The sequence below is a fragment of the Tenrec ecaudatus genome, chromosome 7, assembly GCF_050624435.1.
Source record: "Tenrec ecaudatus isolate mTenEca1 chromosome 7, mTenEca1.hap1, whole genome shotgun sequence".
Classification (NCBI taxonomy): domain Eukaryota; kingdom Metazoa; phylum Chordata; class Mammalia; order Afrosoricida; family Tenrecidae; genus Tenrec; species Tenrec ecaudatus.
The window spans coordinates 39,075,469-39,103,342 of record NC_134536.1 but is presented as its reverse complement, the minus strand read 5'-3'; the positions used below and the strand labels follow the sequence as shown (position 1 = coordinate 39,103,342).

Here is a 27,874-nt window from a genome sequence, read left to right as displayed (position 1 = left end):
TCAGTGAGCCTCGCCTGCCTAGTTCTAGGGTCTCTTGCTTTCTGATGATCCCACCAGGGTGCAGCTGCCTTAGCAGTTCCCTGCCTCAGCTTGCAAGGCTGACTTCCTGCAAGACATCCCTCAGGAGAAGCCACATGGACCTACCCTGATGCAGACTTGGGTGCTGGAGCAGCCGTGTGGAGACCCCTGCCAGCACTGAGATGCTTACACATTCACTGACTCAGCTTTTCTCCTGCAGTCGGCATCATTGCGTCTGTTTTGTGAGATGGAGGAGGACTTTGCAGACTGGTGTTAGACATATGGGCTAATGAGTTAATGTTGGACAAGTGGACTTGGGCAGCACTGGGTTGGGATGTTTTCTTGATGCACAATTAACCTTTATATAAAACTCTCTCTTATACATGAGTTTCTGTGGATGTGTTTCTCTAAAGTACCCAGACTAATACACTCAGATACAGCCTGTGGGCATCACTTAAATCCCTCTCTCAAACGGAGACTGCAATGGTATTATACTGTACACAGAATCCATTGACAAATTAAACTCACTGCTGTGGACCCTGTTCAGACTCATACTGAGCCCATAGGACAAAGTAAAACTGCTCCACCGGGTCTTCCAGGCTATAAATCTTTATGAGTGCAGACAGCCTCATCTTTCTCCCATGGGAGCTTGTGGGTTTAAACCACTGATCTGTGACCCAATGCATAACCCACACTTTGCAGAGAGGGGTCTAGGTTTTCATTTGTTACAAGTAAATAGTTGCTAAATATCCTCCAAGTCCTCATATGCAGGGGAAAAAATCACAATACTACTCATAAAATTTTAGCAAATAAGTAAATTAAATCCATCTTTTGATATTTTCTGCTATGAAATCTAACTGGTTATGGCCAGTCTGCCCTTATGGCTCGACAACGAGGAGTGAAACCCTGGGACAGTCCAACCCAAATCAAACTCACCGCTACTGAGTCTATTCCAACTAACAACAAGCCTCAAGTGGGGTCGTGCATGCTGCACCCAGCTACCGACCTACCTCAGTCCCCGGGAGGACGATGAGGCTGCTCCTGTAAAGATTTATAGCCTCAGAAATCCAAAGGGGTAGCTCTTCCTAAAGAGTCACCTCTCACATTAGTGGTTGGTTTATTCAAGCTTTCAAAATACAGAATATTTTTAAAGCCTGGGGTTTTGTCCTGACTTATAAAAGTACTAAAAGTTTAAGTTTTATGTCTAAGAAGTTTCTTTAATTACCAAGTCATCATAAATACATTGTGTGTTTACATAATGAGCCTCTGAAGGCATCGAGTTATTGATAAAATGTAAGATGGGTATTATCTGTAGTAGGAGACTTCAGTGTTTTCATCAAAAATCCAAGTACACTGTTTTGATGGGATGGGGGGCAGGTATATATAATGAGCAGAATTAAAGTGTAATGATAGTAATAGCTGTAGCTCTTACCAACCCTTACCAAGTTTGGGCACTGCTCAAAGCAAATTATAACCTAATTTAGCCATTAAATTGGAAGGCAAAAGATACCTATCATGTGAGTCAACCCAGAAGAACACTTACCGTACATACTCAAGTATAAACTGACCCGAATATCAGCCAAGGCACCTAATTTTACCACAAAAACTGCATTAAAAATGTGCTGAGAAACTCAACCTATACACAAGACTATAATGTAATAAGACCTCCTGCCATCTTAATGCAGGGTCTCTATTGTAGTAACCTATATAAATATTTCAAACAAGAGCAGACAAAGGATTCACTCTGCACTTTGGGAGCAGACACATGCTTGGTGAGAGGGTTTCTGGGCATGAAGTGCATTGTGGGCCCGCAAGCAGTTCTTAACTGTTAGTTGCACAAGTGCTCATGTCCCACATACGACACTGCCGATCAGAATCCTCAAAGGTGGCACTGAAACACCTGTACTTCTTAAAGGCTTACCCAGGGCACTTCTGATAAGGGAAAATACCTAGTGTGTTAGGCTGGGTTGACTAGAGAAACAAATCCAGTAACACTAATATATAGGTAAGAGAGTTTTGTATCAAGTAGTTGTTTATGAAGAAAACCTCCCAGGCCCAGTCCAACTCAAGTCCGTAAGTCACTCTTCAGACTCACGCAGCCACATGAAATGATGCAGAATGAAGGCGGGAAGAGGGACTGTACCTCCAGAGAGTCACTGATCTTGATCACATCCCCAAAGAGGTCATCAAGCCTCGACCTGACTGACAGGCTGAATTCTATTCTTATCTTCTTACAGGTGACATGTTGGCACAAAAAACTTAACTATCACCTCAACGTCAACAACACAGATTCCCTTGCAGGGTACTTGTTGCCATGGTGTCAATTCCAAGTCACAGTAGAGAGGCAGACGGACCACATGGCCGCATGGTTAGCCCTCACAGTAATTGGGCTTTTCCACTCACCAACCTTTTGGTGAGCAGCTGAGGACTTAACCACCATGCCACCAGGACTCGTCTCTCCCAAAGTGCATACTTATCTACCCACTTTCGAAGCCCATCGTGTTTTAGTTTTCAATCTTACTAGGTACAAAAACAGTACAGGGGCCGTATCTGGCTACGTGTACACGGGTGGATTAAAGATACAGTGTCTTGACTACAGGAGTGCTTCTCCTCAGTCAGTTGCCAAGTTTCTCTCTCTCTCTGGTCCTGAGCCTCTCAGCCACAGTCCCCTGGGCTTGTGCCTCCAATGGTCCAGCAGCCCGCCTGCTGCTCAGCATCAGTCTCACAGTACAGGCACTGCCCCTCTCCTGTCTCCTTGCTTTGCCTCTGATGGTAGTGTGGCATGGCCTCTACTGCCTCCATCGCTTGACGCAGTGAGAGATCTTGTGCCACTGTTGGTTCATATTCTTTGATGGTCCCGGGAATTTTCTCTGTTCTGAGATGGCACCTGAGGAGTAGCAACTAAAACTGACCAATCCCCTCTATTAAGTGTTTCGCACCCAATGAATTGGTCCCGCCACTGATCATTTGGTGGATGATGTTACAGCGACACGGACAGCAAAGTCATATTAAGAAATACCACTTTACCACTAAGGCCACGTCCAATGAATTACTCATTACTCTCTCATCACTAGGACCATGGGATAATACATCAATGTCAATTTTTCACTTCAAATCCTTTTTAAAATGACTGATTCACAAAGCCCAGTAAAATAACATTTAATTGACAATCTTTAAAGGCCAACTATATTTGAGACTACCTTGGCAAAAGAAATGGGAGCGCGGGGGGTGGGGGTGGGGGTGGGGGTGTGTGTTCCAGTGGGACTAATAAACACCAAACTATTGCTGAGTCTATTCTAATTCACAGCAGCACTATAGGGTTTCCACAGCTGTATATTTTTACAGAGCAAACTGTCACAAATTCCTTCTGTGGAGCAGCTAGAAGGTTCCAATTGCTGGCTTTCCAGCTAGCAGCCAAGTGCCACCTATCATAAGCCTTGGCTCGATAAAACAATTATTATCTCTACTGGTCTGCTGTGTTTAAAGTTCTATTTCACAACTGACCGAAATGCAGAATAATCTTAATCACTTAATTCAGCAGTGCTCCACCTGTGGGACCCCTTTGGGGGTCAAATGACCCTTTCAAAGGTGTCCAATTCATAACTAGCAAGATTACAGTTATGAAGTAACAATGAAAATAATTATATGGTTATGGGGTCACCACATGATGAACAGTATGAAAGGGTCGTGGCATTAGGAAAGTTGAGAACCAGTGACTTAAACATTTAGTATGGCTATAAAACTCAGTCTGGATCTGGTCTTAAGTTTCTCAGCAACAAGCTTCCTTACCTCTCATCACCTGAATTTCTGATTACAAAATCCTATCACAAGCAAATTCTGAATAATCTGAAGAGAATACATTTTGTGATAACTCAGTTCTTTTGCTTATCTTTTTTTTGAGATACTGGTATATAGTTCTTAAACATTGATCTATATGTGTTTCCATTCATCCTGACATTTTTCCCCCAAAAAATAAATCTTATCCATTCCTGGTAGATGACTAATAAGCCAAAATGAAGGCAAAAACAAAGTGACAAAAAAGTCTTTGTTACACCATGGGAGTGGTGACCAAGTGAATCATTAAGGCCTTGCATGAATTAAAACTCATGCACATATAAGCTAATATAGAGCAAGAAGGATGGTGGGGATAAATGTGGTGCATCTGAGAGAAACACCAGGCTTTAGAAGCAGGAAAAGGTCAAAAGTTTAGCAAGTACTTCAGTGAGCATGGCTCTGAAGCATGTCTCCCCTAATTGTATCAACCTGACCCTCCAAAAACTAGTCCTCTCCCTCCCTCACAAACCACCTCAGGCTTCACTAGTTCTTCTTGCATACATCAGGCAAATGCACCTCAGAAAAACGAGCAATCATACATCAAAGTCATTCACTTGGTGGCAGCTCCTGGTAGCTGAGATCTGCTGCAAAATTGACTAGAGAGAAATAGATAAGTTAGCACAAGGTATTTTTTGCATTATAATGGTAAAAAGGAATATCAGGGAATCAGAATAAAATACATTAAGAAAATGCAAGACAAAAAGACAAATAATATTAAAATGTAGACCTAAATTAGGAAAGTAGATAGAAAATGTGCATTTTATCATTAATCTGTCCAAAGATTTAGGACCCAGAACGCAGGTCATAGGCATAATGTTTTTTGCTTTTTAGACAAACTGACCTGGATATGTAATCATCACTGATTATTGCTTCTATGGGACAACATGGCTATCCAAATAAATTATTTGAGATCTGTTCATAAACTGGAAACTCCTTTTAGTGTGCCTCTCTGTAAAACAGATTACAGACTCTATTTCTACCCTAAAATGCAATGGTTCTATTAAAAGCATGTCAGCTATTTGAAATTTCGGGCATCTTCTGATGAAAAAGGTTTTTTCCATGGAAAATGTTTTTTCAGAGCACGTTCAACCCCCAAACCCAAAGCCTATTAGTTCAATAGTATATCTAAATTGAAATACTTAAATCCAGAATAAGGCTTCCATAGAACTTGAGGAGAGTTTAACATTCAGTAGGTAACGAAACTAAAATCAACAACTGTGATGGTTGAAATGACCTAACTACAGGAAATCGAGGAACGAAGTCCAAAAGTGTGAGTGGGAGGCAGTGTAGGTACACAGCAATTCAAATCTATAAAACCAAGTAGGCGTTTTACAGGGACGAGGAAAAGGAAAGGCCCAAATCTGTTCATAGGGCCTGAGTATCTCCAGGAAGGGCACTTGACCAGAAAGCAGGACTCTTCCTGACTCGTTGGAAAACATATTCATATCACCCAGTGCCTTTGAGCCCAGCTGCATCACAGAGTGAAGACACCAGGTGACGTGATATAGTATCCCAACTGGACTTTTATGACCACAAAGGTAATTTACAGTTATCATTTGATAAGTCTCTTATTATGAGGGAAAATATATACATAACTGGAAAAATCCAGGCCAATGCTTCAGTCTTCTAAGCAGACATTCCTCTCCTACTGTATAGTCTTTACTTGACATTCCAGACATAATAGGGCTGGTCAGCAAGGGTAGTTTTCCTCCACTTCACCAATTTGCGACAATAAATAAAGTTAGTGAAGGTCCAAAGGTGGGGACCTGACCCTACATAATGTAAATTCTATGATGTCCTGCTCTGCTGAAGCCTGTCTGAGCATTCTATTGATATACATCAGCACAGGGGGCTCGCTCACTCACTCAGCAAATTTCAAACATGCTATGAAAGCTCCCAAAATGACAGGCTTCAGAAGGAAAGTGAAAAATAATATTCTGACTCCTACTTGAATGGCTATCTCATTACCCAACAAACTGATTTTGAGTAAAAACTCTACCACCAACTCTATTTCAAGTTAACAACACTCACCTGATCTGGAAATAGCACGTAATAGGTCCCTGACAGGGTCCCTGACCAGCAGGCCCATGTACATGCAGAAAGGAAGCAGTTTCCACCACTGGGGAGGGGCAAGAGCGCACAGCCCTGGGAGCTGCTGGGAAGCAAGTGGAACAAAAGGAGAGCTTTCCTCGGAGGTCAGGCCTGGGTGTCAAGGCCTCAGAGAAAGCTCACCAGAAGTGGTGGCTGTTGGGTGCCATCTAGCTGAACTCCTATCAATCCTGTGGACTACTGAACAAAACGCTGCCCCGACTCCGCGGGCACCATGCTCACAATCATCATGTTTGAGCCCATGGCTGCAGCCACTGTGTCAGTCAATCTCTCTGTCGTCAAGGGTCTTCTTCTTTCTCACTGCCCTTCTGCTCTACCCCAGGGCAATAAAGCCTAACTGTCCCTCACCAGTATCACCAGCACACAAATACACAACAAACAGCATTTTGCTGTTTCACAGGTAGTTTATCTCTGAAAGCAAATATTATATGCAACTTAGAGAAATCTCAGCACAAGGACAAATGTCAATTTAATTCCACATGGTGTGAATAGTTTTTCATTTGTCGCTAATTGTTAAATCCCAATATGCTAGACATATCTAACTATTAGAATAAAGAACATTTATGAACAAAAGATATTTAAATAAATACTATTTGAGGACCCCCTTAGTTAAAAATCTGTGCAAAACTTGATTTCCTTAACTTTTCTAGTTTCTCAAAAAAAATTAAATATCATTAATCTAGGACAGCAATACTCAGCCTGTGGGTCACATTCACTTTGGAGGGTCAAATGACCCTTTCACAGGGGGAGTCACCCAATTGCTAACAGTAGCAAAATACAGTTATGAAGTAGCAACAAAAATAATTTATGGTTGGGGGATCAGCACAACATGAGGAACTGTATGAAAGGGTCGTGGCATTAAAGGATTACGGCATTGAGGACCACTGATCTAGGTCAGCAACCCAGTAAGAATAATAAAATTTGACCTAAATTATTGAGACTTTATATAATGCCCTTAAGTCGATGATGTGGCAAAATCTATAAATAAATAAGAAGCTGGTATCAAATTCTGATGTAGGGAAGCACGTGAGTATTTAAAAAAGCTACTGAGCCCCATTCCCATTAAAACTTATTCAAACTCCCTAAGCAGCAAACTTCTGTAGGCCAGCACATTCTCGGTAAGCTATTGGCCTCGAATGAATTTTGACATTTGATTCACACAGTGTTTCTGTGCTATGGAAGAATAGCTTATTAAGAGCTTCCAATTCAATTCACTTTAAACTGCTGACAGAAACATGGAGGGTGTCAATGAACATAACAAATAGATCGTGGTAAGACTCAGATTTAAGTTTCTTCCCTCTGTGAATGACTAGGCTGATATGCCAAGTCAGGCTCAACCTCAATAGACTTAAATTATTTATTCCATGAATGAAACAAAAACTGTAAGCTGCAGTTCAAAGAGTAAACAGAATGATCGTTTTTATGGTAAGCTACCTAATACGATTGAGTCTTGCACCTCCCTACAAAGACCAGCTGAAGTCTGAACCCCTGTACCAACAAATGGGACGACCTTTGGGGTGAGATGGGGATTTTTCTTTGAAAATACTGCCAATTAAGTCATCTAGGAATCCAGGGAACCCTAAGTGCTCTATGGCGAGCGTCTCATGAAAGTAGAACAGACACCAGCATGTCCCATTCAGGATTCAGGCAGAATGCCATGTGATGACCAATGAGCATACACATCTATAATCCAGGACTGCCAAGTAGCTACCAGAACACGGGCAGTCCCTGTCTCAAAGGCCTTAGAAAAAACTGCATGGCAATAGCCTGATCGGCACGTCGATTCTCCAGAACTTGAAAGCCACCCATTTTGTAGGATTTGGTTGCAGCAATCCTAGCAAACTATGACTGTGCCTTGCTGGAAAATGAAAATTGAAAAATAAAAAAGTTAAAAGTAACACTCCTGAAACCTATTTTTTAAAATTGAGAGCTGGTGTGTAACACTCTATAGAACAAAAATAACCAAATAATAAAATATCAACCTCTCAAATAATTTACTAGCAATTTAATCATTTGGTTATAGTGTGTGAAGAAATTCTACTGAATAATTTAGCACTTTTTAAGACTATATTTTACTATAATAGCATAATATTATAGTACATCTATGAGCTCCATAATACAGTGTGGCAAACATGAGGTAAATTCTAGCAGTGTTTGTCTGGACCACAGATTCTGTATGCATCCTATGGGCAGGGTAGTGGGCTGGGGGGGTAATGAAAGAATGGCCCAGGCTCAGTTCTGGTGAAATAAAGTAAACAATGCCTACAGGAAGAGAAAATCAGATTTCCCAAATCCCTGCCCCACATAACACCCTCCCCAACACATCTCTGCAGGAAGCTGGGGTAATGGGGTGGGGAAGAGATTATTTCTGGCAAAATAGCCTGATGTTTGAGATTTAAATTGCCATTAACAAATGCTTTCATTTGTTCAAGAGAAATGTAGCTAGTAAAGGAGGCAAGAGGCAGTGAGGAAAACAGCAGTTTTAACATAGCAGTACAATCAATTACATTTTATGTCTGTTGTTGGATGACAATTAAATGAGATTCTATGGCATCGCTCAGTGACCTCTTGATAAGTAATTAAAAAATTTTAATGCCTACTTATTTTAGAGTGAGAAAAATGTGTCTAACAGACTTTTCAAATATACATTTTATTCTGAAAATGACCTTTTTCCCATCATTCCTAACCCTGCTCAATCCTCAAATAATTTTCATTCCAAAACAGAGGAAGAATTCAAAGAGCTGTTTCCTATCCTACCACCCTCTGGTCAAAGGAAAATATCACCAAGTGGTACATTACTACCACGGCATTCATTAGCTTGCATGGCAGGATGCTTGGGAAAGGGCCACTCAAAGATCTATGCTGCCCTCAAGTTTTCTAAAATATCACTTTAGACCAGGGGTCCTCAAACTTTTTAAACAGGGGGCCAGTTCACTGCCCCTCAGACCTATTGGGGGGCCAGACTATAGTTTAAAAAAAAAAACTATGAGCAAATTCCTATGCACACTGCACATATCTTATTTTGAAGTAAAAAAACAAACAGGGCAAAAACACCTGGCGGGCCGCATGTGGCCCGCAAGCTGTAGTTTGAGGATGCCTGCTTTAGACAGAGGGGCAAAACAGAAAATCCCCAGATTTTCAAACCAGAAATAAGAATGGCAGAGAGGAGAAAATATGTGTTAGAAATTCTTGAGTGTTAAGTAATAAAAAACATCCGTATTTTAGTTTGCATACAAGTGCATATTATTATTATAGGTCCAGGCAAGGAGACATTAACCCTATTATTCCTAAGCCCAGACTACTGCTAGCCAGAAAGCAAACTGTCTGCTGATGTCTACTGTGGTTCCCTGAATGTAAGTGCAAACACACATGCCTGAGAGGCTGCATCTGTGAGCTACTATGGAGCGATGGCCACATCTCACGGTTTCACAACCCTTGGAGCTATTTAATAAATTATGTTCATTATTTAGGCTCTTGAAGTATAGCTACAAGGTGTCTAAGCATTTGCAAGTATATATTTAAACCATTAAATAGTATGGTATATAAATTATGTCAATAAAACTGTTAAAAACAAATAATGAAAGGTAGGACTGAGTGGGCAAAAAAAAAAATCATCAAAGACAGGGATCCCTTACTACAGAGAGAAATACAAATAATAGTCTGAGGTCGTGTTTCACAGTCCTGAATAGCCAGCTAGGCAATGGCTTGAGTAAGAGGTCAGTTTGCCTCTTTGACCCTTGCTCTTCCAGCTAGACCAACATGCTCCACCACTGAAGTAGCATGCCATCATTTTCCCACTTCACCCACTGCCACTGCGCCAATTCCCACTCCTAGTGGCCCTCCAGGACAGAGTAAAGCGATTCCTCTAGTGTCTCCGAGAGCCTAAATGTGTGAAAGAGCAGACAGCCTCAGCTTTCCCGCTTAGTGAAAATTACGTTGATAGAATTGCCATCTTAAATCAACCTGGCACATATGCCAATAGAACATATAATTACTCAAGGAGCCCTCAGTGTGTAGTGCTTTCACATTGGACTGTGATCCACATGGTCAACAGTACGAATCCACCAGCAGTAATACAGGAGAAAGACTGGGCTTTCTACTCCTATAAACAGAGTCTCAGAAATCCACAGGGGTCACTCGGAATGAGCACTGACTTGATGGCAATGAGTTTGGTTTTTTGGAGTTTTAGTATAGTGCGCATTAACTAGTTGAAACAGTTCCTAAATTATATTCTCATCTATCACTACTTTGTGTGATTTCATATACCATGCCAAACTTCCAACTCTCACAGGCACGTGGATGGCTGGAGTGGTTTTAACTATTAAAGCTTATATGGGTCAGTACTAGGCATCTGAAAGTCCAGTATTTGAAAGCAAGTACTAATGTACAAGTAAAATGAAACACATTTGAAAGGAATTATCATCAAACTGGAATTTTGAGATCAGTGTTCTACCCAAGAAATGCAAGAAGACCTTGACACGTTTCAGTTTCTGATAAATATGTTTTATCATCAGAACACTGACGAAGGGAGCCTACATTCTGATAGCCTTATTCATAGCATAAAGAAAAAATGGCACTGACATTCCTGTGTGGGCAGAAACAATGCCCTTGATTCTCAGGCAAAATCAACACGTGGGAACCACGCTCAGATGCCAGAGGAAATGTGAGCAAGACTCACTCTTAACACACATTCACTCAGCCTCCCAAGGTCTTACAGGAACTTTCACATTTATTTTCAGACTTTCAAAAATATACATACAGACTTATCAGCTGGAGTATTACCAGCTCAATACTAGAAATAGAGGAAGCAAATATTTTCATTCTTACTTTGCAATCTGAGAATAGAAGGAAAGGGAGGAAGTGACTTTCCCATGACACCCAAAGAGTCAAAAGAAAAGTCAACATTATCTCCTGACTTTATATTCATGGCTCCAACGAACCCTTACTGTATTTTTCCTTACAGGAAAGAGCCCGCTGCTGTTTCCACACACCGAGTGTGTCCATGGCTTTCCCAGAGAATGCAGCAGCATCACCAGAGTCCTGTGGCTGAATGCCTACTGCAGGCACCCAGATGCCACACTCCCTGACTCTGTTCATAGCTAAGCTCCTTTCAAAAGAGCCTGTCACATAACATCCAGATAGCTTGGAGAAACACACCAACCCAGCAAAGACAAGGAAGGAAGTAGAAAATGTCTTCATTCAAAATCCATAATCATCCTCAAAGTTTAAGGTGTGGTTTTCAAAATATATTTGGGACTTCATTAGCAAATGAAAATTACTGTAACATGTAAATTACAATTTCACTCACCACAATGGAAAAGTACTTAGGCACAACATAACAATTTAGGAAAATACACAAAATCAACCTAGACGTTGGACCAAAATCATTGCTTGGCTTAGCAGTAAACCTATTGTTCCCTAAGCCAAAAATAACGTTAAAGTAAAACTACCTTCATATCACTTTTCAATCTTAATTACAATCATTCTTCTAAAAATGTTCTCTTATCTAAAGGTGATTTTGTGGGGGTTTTTTTAAATCCAATTAAGATGGACATATTCTCCCTTTTGTGAATGGAACACAGATTGTAAAGATGACAATTATTGTTCAAAACAAGGCTGCTTTGGCTCCCTGGGCAGTCTTCATCCGAATCTAATTCCTGAACTTCAGAAGTAAGAATCTGCTCAGAATCAACTCAATGGCAGTGAGCTTTTGAGTTTGTGTCCACAGAGGATGTATGGGTAAAAGGAGCCATGAATATTATGAGCAGTGGGAAAGGAATACAGATAAATACATAGACCAAGGCAGGTATGTACGTTTATGTCCATATCTATGTATATGTGTATATATGTATGTATGAAGGGATAATATGGAAGGCAGAAATGATGGTAGGACAGCAAACAGACAAAAGTTTCTCCCAAGATTCATATCCAAATTACAAAAAAAATAATTTAAGGTCATTCTTTTAAGAATACTTAAAAGTATACTACATAGTACATTTAAGAAGTACAATACATTGTTTTAAAAGAGTACTCTGTGGACCAAAGGTTCTAAGAAGTAACACAAAACAGCTGTCTAACTTGCTTAATTACATCATATAAAACTATCTATAAAGTCCACTGATGTGCATCTTATCAAGTACACTGAACACAAAGCCCCTCTTAGATGACTTAAATTGTCTCATTCTAGCATTTGAAACCTTCCAGAATCTCATCTTAGTGACTCCCTCTACAAACCGATTCAGTAGCTCCCATCTATGCTATAGGAGGCCTACATGAAGACAAGTATGCCCTCTTCGGTAGGGGGGCTACAATCTAAAGGGCTCACTGAAAATCAGCCATCTACGCATACAGGAAGAAACAAGAATATACTCATATGACAAATCTGGTAAAAAAATAATACAGTCCTAATGGCAGTAAACAGACACAAATCTAGTCACCCAAACAAAAAGAGTTTTAATTCTCATGGCGGTATCTGCAGAGTTTCACATAACATACTTCCCCAAGCTGCCCTCAGACACGGATTTCCGGCACAAGGTTCAGAAGCACAGATGTGCAGCATCAGCACATCACCCAATCTGGCTCAGATTAGTACTGGAATCAGGAAATGAGAGAGCACTCAGAGTACGGGACTGCTGCTACCCTTTGAGCTCCACTTCTAGAACAGGTCTGAGTTGAGTAACAGACCCCTAACTCACGACAACAAAAGCAAGCTACTAGAGACAAACGTGGGCATGAAACTTGGAAAAATTGGAAATTAATTAATAGGGAATGCGACGTGTCCCTTATGCATTATTATAATAACTACGATGATATTATAAAACGATGGCCTACGGTCATATTAAAAGTAACTGTTTAGAATGTCAATAAGTTACTAGTACATAAAATCTACTTTAAGATAACATCACTATAAAAACCAAACTCACTGCTATCAAGTCAATTCTGTCTCATAACACCTTATAAGACAAAGTAGAACTGCACCCACACCACCACCAGGGTGCTGTACTAGAAAGAGGAAAATGGGTTAAATCAACAAACTGATTTCATATCTATTATCCTCAATTCATTAGATACTTATTAACTAAAACAACAATCTGGTTATAAATTAATATACAGAATGCAGTTCATAAAAATAAATATGCCTATCCTTTCCCAGAAACAACAACTATGCTCAACAGCAACTAACATGTTTTCCCATCCAACTGAATTCTTGGCAAGTTAAAGGAAAAAACTGATCATGTGAACCTACTGCGTTAGACACTGGCACAGTCAAGTTGGCGCCATGAACAGAAGTATGATAAAAGAATGGCTAGTCTCACTGGTGTGCAATTGCTTTGGTTGGTAACATTTCAAATGGAGACAGACATCTAAGAATGCTAACGAGATGAGAAAAAAGGAGTTTCATGGTGATTGATATTAGACTTTATTAAGCCAAGTGTATTTATAAAACACTTAACAGTGATTTCTACAGGAATAACAGTAGAGGAGAGAAAATGAAATAAAGGAAATTTAAGCAATTAAAAAAATAATAATGGTAACATCTCACTTCCTCTTCTAAAAGAGCATACTGGCTGTACTTCTTCCAAGATTTGTTTATCTGTAACTCCAAATATTCTTAGCCAACACCATAATTCCAATGCACCAATTCTTCTATTTCTCATTTGTTGTCCAGATTTCATATGCATAGAAGGAGACTGAAAATGATATGGCTTGTATCAGGAACACCGTAGTCTTCTAAGTGCCATCTGTGCTCTTTAACATTGTAAGTGATAAAATACATAATTTGATTTCCTGAGTGTTACTTCCATGAGCGCTGATTGTGGATACAAGTAAAATGAAATCCTTGACCACTTCAATCTATTGTTCATTGATCAATTAAGAACTATTAGGAGGATTTCTTCTTCTTCTCTATTCATTCAGTCAGTAGCAATCTATACTGAAGGCTGAAGTCTTTACTTTTAATCAGCAACTGCTCTGAGTTCTTCCTAGCGTTCAGCAAGCAAGGCTATCATCAGTAAATGGAAGGTTGCTAAGAAGCCTTCCTCCACGCCTGATGCCACATTTTACTTCACATAGTGGAACTTTTCGTTTTATTTGCTTAGCACACAAATTATGGTGAAGAGGTACAAACTGACATGCACCTTTGCTGATTTAAAACTCCCAATCTTCCCTTGTTCGGTTCAAACTACTGCTTCTTGGTTTATGTACAGGTATTACGTGAGCACAATTGAGTGTTCTGGAATTCCTGTTTTTAAGTAATGTTATCCATAATATGTTATAATTCACACATTTGAATATATTGCCTACTCAATAAACGTAAGTAAACCTCTTTCTTGTATTCTGTGCTCTCCCCAACATCTAGCTACAAGGATATTGCAGCTCTTATGTGCTCTACTGCATTGGGTGTGAATTTCTCGCAGGTCCTTGTCAATCGACCGCTGCAATTGTTGTTATATGTTCTTTAGTAGAAATTTACTTAGATGAGATATTAGGGATCTCTTCCAGTCGGATGACCGGGTAGCTTGCTTCCAAATTTCTTGGTATAGACAAGTGAGTAGGAGGAGTCCTGGTGGTTACATGTTGGGCTAAGATCTGCATAGTCGACAGTTTGAAACTGAAGGACAAAGTCTGGGCTCTCTACTCCCATAAAAGCTAGTCTCAGAAACCCTCAGAGGGTCACTGTTGAGTCAGCATGGACTCAATAGTAGTGAAGTGGTTTTTCTGGAACAATTGGGTGCTACCAGTGCTGCATCAGCTTGTTGAAACTTTATCAGTTACTATTCTGGCAATTTCTGATTAAGTTGTTAATCCTAGTATGTTGAAAAGTTCATGGAGAAATGCCATTATCTTTTACTCATTGCTGACGGTTCTTTTGAAAATTAGACTTGGCGTCAATACAAGAGTACCTATGTTTTGATGATCTAGTTTTTAAGGCTTAGGACATCCAAGTTCATGCTTACAGATGAAATCTGACTACTCTTAAATGTCAACCAAATGAATGCTAACATTTCTTCACAAGTAAAAGACATTTATGACCAGAAGTTAACATTCAAAAAACAATGCTCATTCAAAACAGACACCAAATAGCTCACTTACCCAATGGCAACTGGCAAATTATCAGCCCTGCTTAACCATAAGGGCAGAGATCTCCCCCTTTTATGTTTCTTTTTCTTTTTTCCCTTAATGCAACATTTTAACAAAGTAGCTTATTATACGAATTCAGAAACACATAAAAACTTCATGATGCCAAACTGTAAGTGAGAGCACACTTTCCCCCCACACATCACAATAGTGCTCCGCTCAACTCCGGATCTCACCTCCAGGTCACAGCGGTATTCAGTGCCATCCAGGAGGGTCACTCGACACTGAACCGTTTTGGCTTTCTTGGTGGCTTTGTGAGATTCGTTCTCGGCTTTTAGCTCATTGGTCTGTACTTCCTTAGTCTCCCTTTTTGCTGCCACCGCTCCTTCTGTTTTTTCTTCCTGAATTCCCTTCTGTTCTTCTTCTCTCTCCTGACTTGCTTCTTTAGCAGGCTATTGAGGAAACATAAGTATCAGGCTCATGTCAATATTAATCAATTTGCAAGCCACAATGTCATTAAAAAGAAAACCTTCAAAAAGAAATGTGACTTATTATAACAATTCTAACACTATAAGGCTTCATTTCTTTGCTAGAAAGGAGCACTTTAAGAAGACTATATTCCACACATCCTCCTTCCCTCGATCCACTGCCAGACTTTGTTTGTTTGTTTTTTGGTGGGGGGGAAGGGGTGGGGAATTGTCAAGTGGTACTGCAGGCATCAAATGGCTGAAGAAAACTACATGAGGGCAAATACATATTAAAAATCATTGTAGATAATGATATACTTCACATCTCAAACTATGATAAAACCTAGACTTCACAAAACCAAAATGCATACCCATGCACCCAAACAAACCTGCTTCTTAATGCTCACTGAAGTCGATAAATAAAATTAAAGGTTAAGGGGTATTCTGCTTAAAAGAAGAAATGGCAGCATTCTGATTGCTATCTGCTGGTGCCTGGCTAGCAGAGAATCATGTCTGAGATTTTTTTTTTTTTTTCGTGTCTGAGATCTTAAAGGCTTGTCTTTAAACAAGCAGCCATATAAGTGAGGCATCACCGAGTCTACATAGAAGAACACTAAAATGTGTCATCCAAGGATTATGAATAACAAAATCCAAAACCGAAGGAGTGATCTGAACACGCAGCTGGCAGATTATGGATGGTAATGGAAGCCCAAAGTCCACTTGCAGGGTCCCTACATGGAGTAAGCCGCCAGTGACTCCCCCTGACCATAGTACAAGGGTGTGGCCAGCATTGCTATCAGACAGAGAGCACTGTACGGTCGATTATGGGAGATGTAGATAGATTAAAATGTAGTATCATTCTATCTCCTTCCTGACCCAAGTTAAACTTGTTTCGCTTTTTAATTATTTCTGCTTTCTTTTCCAGTGAGGTTTTGGCCTGTTTCATTTTGTCATTATTGGGATTTGTTTGTTGTTTGCTTCTTGCCCGTGTTTTGAATAATATTCTATATATGACACCCAGGCTAGGGAGCACTATAGAGACAGTACATGGAATAATAATTACTTTAGGGGCTTGGCAGGGAAGGCTGGAGGGAAATGGGGAGCTAACAACAGTGAGTATAAGAAGAAAATCATCTGGAATCAATTGTGGTGCGGATTGAGCAACTCTTCTAATATGAACAGGAGATTAAATTGTAAGACGTGAGTATATGCCAAGAAAAGTATTTTTTAAAACAAAATAAATGCTATCTCTTAACACTAAAATGAAAATAGGACTTTAATAGTTTCCATATATAAAGGATTTTCTTAATTTTATTACATCGGAAATCAAAAATAAAAGAGCAACAGGAGCAGGCTTCTTAAATTAATCCAAGGTCTCTACTCCAGATACATTAAGACAAAACCACATTTCCATGTAAGAAATTTGGAAACTATTTAAAGCAAGCATATCCTTTTTGTTACATGATTCTGCATTAAGCATTAATTTCTAGACAATATCTTCCCAAACATACCTGTGCCTCAGCAACGCTCACTGAAGGTTTGTCTTCCTTGACTTCAGCCTTAACTTCCAGCTGCCTTCTTTGTGCTGTTTCTTCAGCATCACCCTTGGCCTGCCTCTCTTCTTCAGGAAGAGAGTCCTCCTCTTTGTCTACAATCTGTTCTTCCACAACAGCTTGAGTAGGCTCTTTTTTATCTCCTCCATCTTTGGCCACTACCAAGTTATAGGACTTTTGCTTCTTCAGCCATGGTGGTATGAATCGGGAAATACCCCTGCTCTCTGATGGATCCTTTTCTCTCTTCTGGCGGCGTGGACTTCTTTGGCGGTGGTCAGCTGAAGGAGGTGACTGGGAACCTTTTTCCGCTTCTGGATCAGATGGTTGATTCTCCTGATTTTCTCCATCTTGAGGTTTCTCCTTGGCTGTGTCTGCTCCTAAATTCTCTGGTTCCTTTTTCACATCAGACTCGGGGCCTACTTCAGTAGTCATGACCACTACTCAGTCTGTAAAAAAAAAATCAAAACCACAAAACATTGTTTTACCAACTCTCCACATGTGGATTTGAATTCATAAGCACAGGAGAAAGCCTAGGCTACTCAAGTTTTAGAATCTTCTATCTGAATCATAGAGCCAAACCCAGCATCACAATAAGCTTAGTTCTGATTCTGTATCAACAGAACTTAAAATCACTAAAAGCTATAGGAAGAATTACTTCTGTCTCAATTAGCTATAATTGAATAAATAACACTTGTGACTCATTTTTCTCCGTATTCGGTCTTCCCCGACCCAGTAATACAAAAAACGTACACATTTTCCCACATAATTCAATTTCACACTTATGGCAATACCACACATTATAACTACAACCTGCAATTAAAAAAAGGTTTTCTAAAAACAAATCTTAAGTGGTGAGTGCTTTAATAACAAGAATATTAGCTTTGGGGCAAAACGTGCTATTTATTATTCCAACATTGAATCCCATAATTGACACATTACTATTCAAATATCAATGTTAGTGTTTTGAGAAAGATACTCAAACTAGAATTACTAGAATGTTGGAAATCCAAAGTCCCATTTTATACATCTTCAAAGATACTTTTAAAGAAAGTTTCGAGAGTCCATAATCTGAAACAAGTGATAGAGGAGAAAAAACTACACCTAATGAGCAATCCTACAATGTTCAATGAGAACAAAAGTTCAACAAAATCTGAAAACAAGTGGTTGTTGAATTTTACATGTGTACCAACAACACCATAGACATGAAGAACAACAGACAGGGGCTGCGACAGCAAAACATGCCCCCCACTGCCCCCACCCAATGATCTTTCTGCCAGAGATGAATGTGCTCAAAGTCCTGGCATCCTGACCAACAGGAAACTTCCTAGCTATCTTCAACTGTAGCACAAACTGGAACTAGTCAAAAATAAAATATGCCATTTTTATTGAGATGTACTCCATAGAGCATAAAATTCAGCAACATGAAATGTATAGTTTAGTGGTTTTCATTCTATTCACAATGATATATAACTATCACTACTCTTTATTTCAGAACACTTTCATCATTCCAAAAAGCAATCTAATATTAGAAGTCACTCCCCCTTCTTCTATTCCCTTAGCTCCTGGCTACCTCAACTTTACCTTTCAGCTTCTATGGATTTATCTTTATGTAGACAACTCACACAAATGGAATCATGCAATCGATGGCCTTTTTTTTTTTTTTGGCCTGACTTCTTTTAGTCTGGTTTCTTTCACATAGCATCTTCTTCAAGAATGATCCATGTTGTGGAACATGGATAAATGAACACTTACATGGGCTAGAGGATAAATGGTAAATGAATGTAACAATTGGGGTGAAGATGACAATATTTTGAAGTTCCTTACACTAGCTATACAACTTGTGACTAAGACTAAAACCTACTGAGTTATACACTATTAAAAACTGTGCATTTTAATGGTATATGAATTCTATTTCAATAAAAATATTATTTGCATCTAATTTATAAGCAAAAATATTTCATCTGTCATGTATATGAATATACATATATATTTAATGGGTCTCTGCAATGTTTCAATCAATTACTGGACACAAGGATAAAAGACTGTCGTCAAGAAGTAAAACCCAGTCAGTCAAGGTGCGATGTAGCACCAATGAAGAATACAGCTTTCCTCCAGTTCCTAAATTCTTCCTCACCCCAACAACCATGATCCGAATTCTACCTTGCAAGTCTGGATAGAGCAGAGGATGTACACTAGTGCATATAGGAGGTGGAGGCACAGGGAATCCAGGGCAGATGATCCCTTCAGGACCAGGGTTGTGAGGGGTGATACTGGGAGGGTAGAGGATGAGTGGGTTGGAAAGAGGGAACCGATTACAAGGATCTCCATGTGACCTCCTCCCTGGGGGATGGACAACAGAAAAGGGGGTGAAGGGAGATGCCGGACAGGGTAAGATATGACAAAATAATGATTTATAAATTACCAAGGGCTCATGAGGGAAGGGGAAGCGGGGAGGGAGGGGGAAAAAGAGGACTTGATTCAAAGGGCTCAAGTAGAGAGCAAATGCTTTGAAAATGATGAGGGCAAAGAATGCACAGATGTGCTTTATACAAATGGTGTATGTATGGAATGTGATAGGAGTTGTATGAGTCCCTAATAAAGTGTTTTTTAAAAAAGAAAATAATAATCTATAATTTATCAAGGGTTCATGAGGAAGGGCAGGTGGGAAAAGGAGGGGGTAAAATGAGACGCTGATATCAAGGACTCAAGTAGAAAGAAAATACTTTGAAAATGATGATGGCAACATATGTACAAATGTGCTTGACACAATGGATATATGTATGGATTATGATAAGAGTTGTACAAGCCCCCATTAAAGATTTTTTTAAAGATATACTAAAAGTAAAAAAATTAAAATTTTAAATAATTTTTTAAAAAGTAAAACCCAAACTCCCTGCTACTGAGTCACTGCCAACTCAGAGCATCCTACAGGACAGATCAGAACGGCATTGTGGGTTCCTGAGATTACAACTCTTCACAGGAATACAAAGCCTCCCCCTTCTCCTGCAGAAACTGGAGGTTTCAAATGGCTCACCACTATGCCACCAAGGCTCCTTTTAGAAGGAGCAAAGGGAGTTGAAAATACAGATTCAGTCAAAAGCATGTTGCTCAAAGAGCATATAACAGACACTTATGCCAAGATTAGGAAAAGAGCGTCATCAGGGAAGACTTACTGCAGGTGACATTTGAGTTACTTTACAGCGATGAGTACACACTGTTCAGACAAAGAGGTGTCGGGGTGGGAAGCATATGTTAGCAGGAGCTGTGAAAAAGCACTGCAACATCACTCATAAAAGAAAGCACAGAAATAGTGAACGCTGTACAGGTACAGAGGAAGCATGTGAAAAGAGGTAGAATAAGGAAGGTAAATTGGGATGGCTAAAGTAAAAGACATCGATGCAAAAAGGCCTATACATCATACTAAGAAAGGTTTGGAGGTTTGAAGGCGAGGAGAAGTGACACAAACATTTTAAGCAGAAGAGCAATGTTATCAGATTTACAATTCAAGTTGCCGGACCTGGTTGTAAAATACAAGACATGAGAAAACAGAAACGTATCTCCAAGAGGCTGCTTGCACTGACAGTTAATGATTTAAGGTGGCCCTTCTAGCCAAAGTCTCTAACTCCCACCAACCTTTTCCTGCTTGGGTCTGGGTAATAAAGTAGGGGGAGATACTGATAGGACTAATTTGTGAGTAAAGGTGAACAGGATTCCCTGGAGTGCCACCCTGCTGCGTATAAAAAGAGCTCTCTGAGAAGCAGAAGGAGGGATCTCATTATCAGGAAGAGCCAGGAGTAGAATGGATGCTCTAGGCCTGACATGACTGTGCAGTGAAATTCCTGGATCCAGATTAACAGCTATGATATCAGAGGAGCAACAGCAGGACCAGGTGCCAAAACATGGACAGAATGGTATAGACTTTTCAACCCACGAGAAAAGTTAAGGCTAAAGTGCTTTAGGGCAAGAGGCTGACTGGCAGAATGGGGTGCATCTGGGTACCAGGCTGAGGTGTGAATACTTCCTCTGGGAAGCCAAGGACAGAAATATTACTAAGCCAAGAAATCTAACAAAACCACCTTTCCCTGCCTGGGTCCAGTTATAAAGTGGAGAAAGATACTGATGGGATTCACCTGTGGAGTGGTTGTGAAAATATTATTTTAGCGTGTCATCCTACTGTGTATAAAACGAGCCCTCTGAGACGCAGGAGAAAGGATCTCACTGCCAGCAAGACCAGGAGTGGAGTGGGTGCATGGTTAGAGACATGGTTAATGGCATTACACAAGACAAAGAGCATCTGAGCATAAAGAATCTAGAGCAGAGCCCTCCTGGCACCAGCATTTAAGGGTGAAACAGAGAAAAGGGTTTGAGGGCAATAAGAATCAAAAGGGAAGGCAAAGAGATCCGGGACAGCCATGACTTGAGGGTAATGCTACCAAAAAGATCCATTAAGTAACTATCAGACCTTCATGTCTGATAGTACTTTTCATTCTTAGGCATTTAAAATATGATTAAAATTCTCACAAGAATACAAAACTGGCTCTCTCTACATTGCACAGAAAACAATTCTCCTTCAAGTTACTGCTTTCCATGTATCACATACTGCTAATTGGGTCGATTCTGGCTCATATCGACCCTGATAGAACAGAGCAGAACTACCCCTGTGGGACTTGGAGCTTGTGAATCCTGATGGAAGTAAAAAGCCTCATTCTCACCCCATACCCCTCACAGCGTGTACTCGTTTTGAACTATTGGCCTTGTCATTAGCGGAATACGTAACTCCTATACTTCACCAACATTCCTCTGAAACACTTACGTGAAGAATATTATTCACATTAATACTAAAATGGTCAATGTTTATTTTTAGCATGCATTTCCTAATTATCATTTGAGTGATGAATCAACGTTCTTCGGCAAAATTAGAACAACCAAAAATGTCCTACATTTACCCAAGCTAACCAAGGAAAATTAATTTGCAGCCCTCCACTCTGTCCAGAAACAAATCAACTAAAGCTGATTTGGGACAAAAATATTTTAGATCAAAGACCTACAAAATTACAGTTTCCAGTACTGCAACATTAATAGATTTTTTATTTCAATGATAAGAGCTACAAAAAGATATTGTGTCAGATATCATATATAAGGATACATCAAAAATTTGTAGGGAAATTCCATTATCTCTAAATTCAAATTTTCCATGAACTTTTAAAAGCCCCCTCATAGGTAACTTTTTGTATTTCAAAATAGGGCGTGTATTATACCGTCGTTTAAGTAATAAACAAAAATACATAAGTTAAATCACTTGTCAGGATCACACAATTAACTCTATATATATCCTTTTGTAAGTCCTCACGTGTATTTCACAACTTCACTATGCATAAATTACCTAAATCAATCTCCTCAGCCTTAGTCGTTAGGGAAGATTCAAGCCAGTTTGTGAAAGTGATTTCCTATAATTAATCCTACTCCCACCCAAATTAGACACTTAAGAGATGATCCTCCATCACAAAGAAAATCTTATTTGAAGACATGATTTGGCCATGCCATCACAACGGAGCTGATAATGAGACATTGAAGATAAAGTGCTAATGCAAAGATAGGGAACATGGTTAAACCATACAGGTAAATTCACAAACTACTCCTTGTTGACCACCACTGTACTTGACAGCACTTTTAAGTGTCAAGACCCAGAGTTGATTGTTGGTGTTGTCCACCCTGAATGGCAGTTGCAGACAAAAAAACACTGAAATGAGTAGTAGCATATGAATGCTCAGCTCTTCATGTGAATATAATTCTATGTAAACAAGAATATTCTTAAAATAGTTGCAGAACAACCAGAGTTCAAAACTAAACACGACCTTCTTTGTTGATGAAATTGTGTTCTTGGACAAATTACCACCATCAAGAAAACATGATTATAGCGCCTCTACTCACCATAATGATTGTGCCTATAACTCAGTTTCAGATGTGGATAAGCCTTTAAACTCTACTTCCCACTGTAATGGAAATTCCTGCCCTGGAATGCAAGTAATCCAACAGAATTAAAAGCTCCAAGAGAACTGGGACCTTCATTTTCTTTGTGGCTATGTCCCCAGGATCTAGGCTGCACACAAGGAGCACCCAATAAGTATTCACTGAGTAAATAATGTCAATCTAATCTAGTAACATCATTTTATCTTATCAACAAGGAAGCTGGCTCAGAAAGACAAGATTTGCTGGATATCCCAAAGCTAAATGGATAAAACCAAAGTCAGGTTCCTCAAACCCCAACAATGTCCATTCTACTACTCTTTAATTACAATTACTAACAGCCCATCATTAATACGGTTACATAACATGCTAAGTAAACCTTTCTATTCATCATCAACCAAAAAGAACATTGCTACAAGCAGCCAGTCCATTAAGCAAACATCTGATTTTGACATAGTTGCCACGTTGGCATGTTACACCCTAGGTAGACACAAGTGTCTATTATTGTGAAAAAAAAAATGGCCCACAAGAAAAAGTTTGCATCATTTCACACTAAACCAAACAGGAGACCATTATCAACAGTGAATCAGGACTGGCTGGTAAGGCTGTTTTATTATGAACCCATTAAATTGTTTTGTTGCCTTAAAAAAGGAGGTGAATTTCAAGGTGCCATCTCTATCAGCAGCGTCATCATTACACTATACTGCTACTTACAGCATTGCTCAAAGTACAACAGCAGACAAAGCAGAACAAACAGATGTACAACTCTAACAAGTGAATCTATCACATTAGCAATATGTGGGCAGACTTCATTCTGTTTTTAGGTCAGACAAAAATAGTTTGTCTCCTACTTTCATTATAACTGGAGAGAGGTTATGAAAAGCAACCTGCTGGCACTCACAAATACTTGCCAATGTCCATCATTAAAAAGCTAGAATGTCTTTTAAAATATTTTCTATTATCTTCCCTGAGGGAGAAAGACAAGGCTTTCTACTCCCATAAACAATTACAGTCTTAGAAAGCCACATAGGGCAGTTCTAACATGCCCTGCAAGGTTACTATTATTTGGCATCAAATAGATGGCAGTGTGTTTTGTTTGGGTTTATCTTCCCCTAATTGTAGCCCTGGTAGCACAGAGGTTTAAGCATCGGGCTGCTAGCCAAGAGCAGTTTGAAATCCACCAGTTGTCTCATGGGAGAAAGATTATATTTCTACTCCTGTAAAGAGCTATACGAGGGGTACCCACGGGGGGGTGGAGGGGGGGGAATTTTTGTTCAAAGTTTATTTTTCCAAAACAACCTTATCACCTTCAAAGTACTATCCATTTTAATACATTTGTCAAATCTGTGATTCCATTCTTGGAAACAGTTTTCAAACTCATCTGTTTGGGTGGCAGACTGCACTTTCCCTCATTTTTTTCCCACCTCTTCTATGTAGTCAAATCGCAGTCTTCATTCTTGGAAACAAAAAAGTCGCACTGAGCAAGGTCAGTTGAGTCAGGAGTGTGGGGCAAGTAGTCACTGTTGGTCTTCAAGCACAAATGCACGAATTTTGTCAACATTTTCATCTGTTCGGAAAGTTGACAGAAGCCTAACCAGAAGGAGGTTTAACCAGAAAAGCACTTGTACATTTGAGTTTTTCCTGTAGCGCTGTACTTGTAAGAGGTGTTCAACATCACAACAGTTTCTGCAGCATTTTTCCCAAGCAGGAGACAAAATTTCACAATCGCAAGCTGTTCTCTTAAATCAGCCATCACAACAAACAATGTTCGAGGGAAACTTCTCATGAAAAAATTCACTGTGACCAGAGGGAAACACCCCTGGCAGCGCCATTGGGTACACTAACTCAGAGTGAGTTGCTCGATGCTCCTGCGGGGAAATTGTGTACTACAAAAGCTCCACCCAACAGAGCTTTCTCCTTTTTTTGGGGGGGGGGCACCCCCTCGAAGTCTCAAAAGCCCATAGGAGTCATTCTATGTTGTCCTATAGGGTCACTATGATTCGGAATCGCCCCACCACAATGAGTTTGGTTTGGTTTGGTTTTTGGTTATCTTCCCTCAAGGAACCTTAGTGTTGTTATGGATTAAGCTTTGGAGTGATAGCCACGAGGTTGTTGGTTCAAACCTGCTCCCCAGGAGAGAGAGAGAGCGAGAGCGAGAGAGAGAGCGAGAGAGAGAGACTGCTGGCTACCACAAAGATTCCATTTCAGACGCTGTCCGGAGCAGCTCTATGTAGCTTTACGCATCAAGTGTGAGCAAACAAGCACAGTACCGCAGATATTGGGGTGAGTTTGCAACTACTGAGGCTCTACTAAGCAAATAAGGAGTGATGTTTCTTAAATACGTCCAGAATTTTTAAATGGGGGAGAGGAAGAGGAAAGGCAGACAGGGAGAATAACAAACACAGGCCAAGTGAGTGCGGCTACAAAGTAAAACCTTGCCCTTGTAGGTTTATTTTTCAAAAGTGACAGGTCTAGATAACACTATTATCCTGGATTCAAATAGTACAATTACTTTCCCATTGCTATTTGCTACTTTATATTATCTGTGCTCTCCACTACTTGTGAGGACAAAGAAATATTGTTTAAAACCATCCAGACACTGCCCACCCCAGCTACCTTTACAACACATAGTGTGTGTTTGTTAAAGGACTTTTAAGAGAAGCATAACTATTTCTATTAAGATGTTAGCTAACATCTGGTTTAAATTAAATCCTCACAAACAACAGATAGTCTAGGCCGGATCAGGTTACATTCAGAGACTTTATTTCCTTCTTTCTAACAGAACACAAAATTCACCCAGCTTTCTACCCTTTTCTACATGTATCAGTAGAACTTAGCCCCAAACTGGGTCACCAGGAGCAAGTCCTGTAGGTCTAGGGTAGTCACAGAACCCCATCTCCTCCTTGCCAAATAGGCAAGAATTAAGTACAAAGAAGAGGATTCCCCTTTTCTACCAGTAAGCACTGTATGTGACGACTCTTAGAAATGGTATTGTTTAGGTTGAGCCTATGAGGACAGAGGGACTGAGGCAATATGACAATAGATGAGGGCATCAACAAGAGAATACAAAGGGGACCAGGCCCCACATGGCCTCCTATACTTGAGCTGCTTGTTCAGTGAGAAACAAGGATCCCTGGTAATGTGTGATGCTCAAGTACTTGGCAGCTAACCAGAAGGCTGGTGGTTCAAATCCACCATCTACTCCAGGAGAAAAAGATAACGGTAGAGTATTTCCCATAAAGATGACTGTCTTGTAAACTACAAGGCAGTTCTGTCCTGTCCTACAGGTTGTCCCTATAAATTAGAATCTACTTGACAGCAAAGGATTGCTGTATTTTGATTTTAGTTTAAACCTTGAAGCCAGATTTCAGCGACTTGCACCCAAGAGTACACTGATCACAGACTCTGTACATCCTGAGGCAGGCATATGAAAATAAACCTCTACACGATGTGGTCCTAATACCCGAGAGTCATCATTAGCAAACTGTCTAAACAAAGCCAGCTGTTCAAACCGACTAATGGCTCCACGCGAGCTGAAATCGTCTACTCCTGTGCAGATTTAAAGTGTCGGGAACCCACATGGACAGTTCTGCTCTGTCCTAGAGGGTTGCCACGGGTTCAAATCGACTCAATGGCAGTAGGTTTGGAGGTTTTCTTATTGTCGTCCTACTGACTGACTTCCTTTGGGTCTGTACCAATGCGCTCTTCTCCCTTCCGTTGTATCAGAGTGCCTGTTTCCAGGGGCTTCATCATGACATGCTCAAACCCGGATTGTTCCAGTCTTTATTTTCAGCTTCCACTTTTCTTTTTTTTCCCCCTCCCCATATATGTTTCTGTGTTCCTTGTATTTATTTTATTGGTCAATTCTAAACTCATCCTCTGGCCATGTTTTTCCAAATTGGATTGTTGGTCTTTCTAGCCAATTTTAAAAGCTAAATTCGTTTTGGATTTTTTATAATAAGGAAAGTTATAGGCAAGATTACTTTATTTCATTTATTATTCAAGTGTTTGGATTAAGAGAACTAATGTTTCGATAGCAAATAAAAAATGATAATGAAGTGCCAGCTAAAGCGCATTCTGCCCATTTGTACTGTCTGAGTGTTTAGCCAATGCTTCCCCTGAAGGACAGTGTTAGACAAGTACGTGTTCAGATATGCATCTCTTCACTGGGCAAGGTTGTAACCGCACGTATAGGCATGGGAAGTCAAAAGGCATTGCTAGTAGAGGTCCAGTTCATACATGCACAGGTTTATTCCAAACAAACTGTGGTTTATACATTTTGCTGCCATCCAGAAATGGCTTCAAACAAGTTCTCTCCATGAGATACTTGTTTTACTCTCCTTTGGAAGCCTTTAAAACAATACCAAAGGATAATTTTTGTGTACCATGGGGAAAAAATAATATTGAGGTCTGAGGTAAAAGCCAACCTTTAACAAAACAGAAGTGGACATCTTCCAAGCCACTGAAGCTTTGAAACAAGTTTACAGGATCGCTGTCCGACATGAAATGGATTAACTATATTAAGGAAGGTCAGGAAGACCTCAAAGATGAGTCAAGAGTAGGAAGACTGTGAACCTTGACGAAGGAAGAAATGGGGTTGGAGTCCAGAAACTGGTGGGAAAGACCATAGAATTACCATTGATGTTACAGCTTCTGAAGTCGGGACCTCAAGTGGTTTGGGATTTTTAATTTGAAGCAAACATCTTGGTCTTAAATCAGCTTTCAGCTCTATACTGCTGGTACCAAAAGTATTAAAGGAATATCAGCTATCTCAAGCCTTTTCAGCAAGACTGAAGCTGATGAAGATGATTTTATTAACAAATCATAGCAAGGATGAGTCTTGGATTT

General features: G+C 39.9%; 1 protein-coding gene across 15 annotated transcripts in view; it reads right to left on the bottom strand.

The window, feature by feature from the left end:
• EPB41L2 (erythrocyte membrane protein band 4.1 like 2) overlaps positions 1 to 27,874 on the bottom strand; it is a 235,315-nt gene that overhangs the window by 104,296 nt on the left and 103,145 nt on the right. For all 15 annotated transcript variants that reach the window (XM_075554558.1, XM_075554542.1, XM_075554549.1 and 12 more), the window contains 2 exons: positions 17,018 to 17,505; positions 15,276 to 15,491 (listed from right to left, as the gene is read on the bottom strand). In XM_075554558.1, coding sequence (XP_075410673.1) covers positions 15,276 to 15,491; positions 17,018 to 17,491 — 690 coding nt within the window. In that variant the 5' untranslated portion in view covers positions 17,492 to 17,505. The remainder of the gene's footprint in view (positions 1 to 15,275; positions 15,492 to 17,017; positions 17,506 to 27,874) is intronic.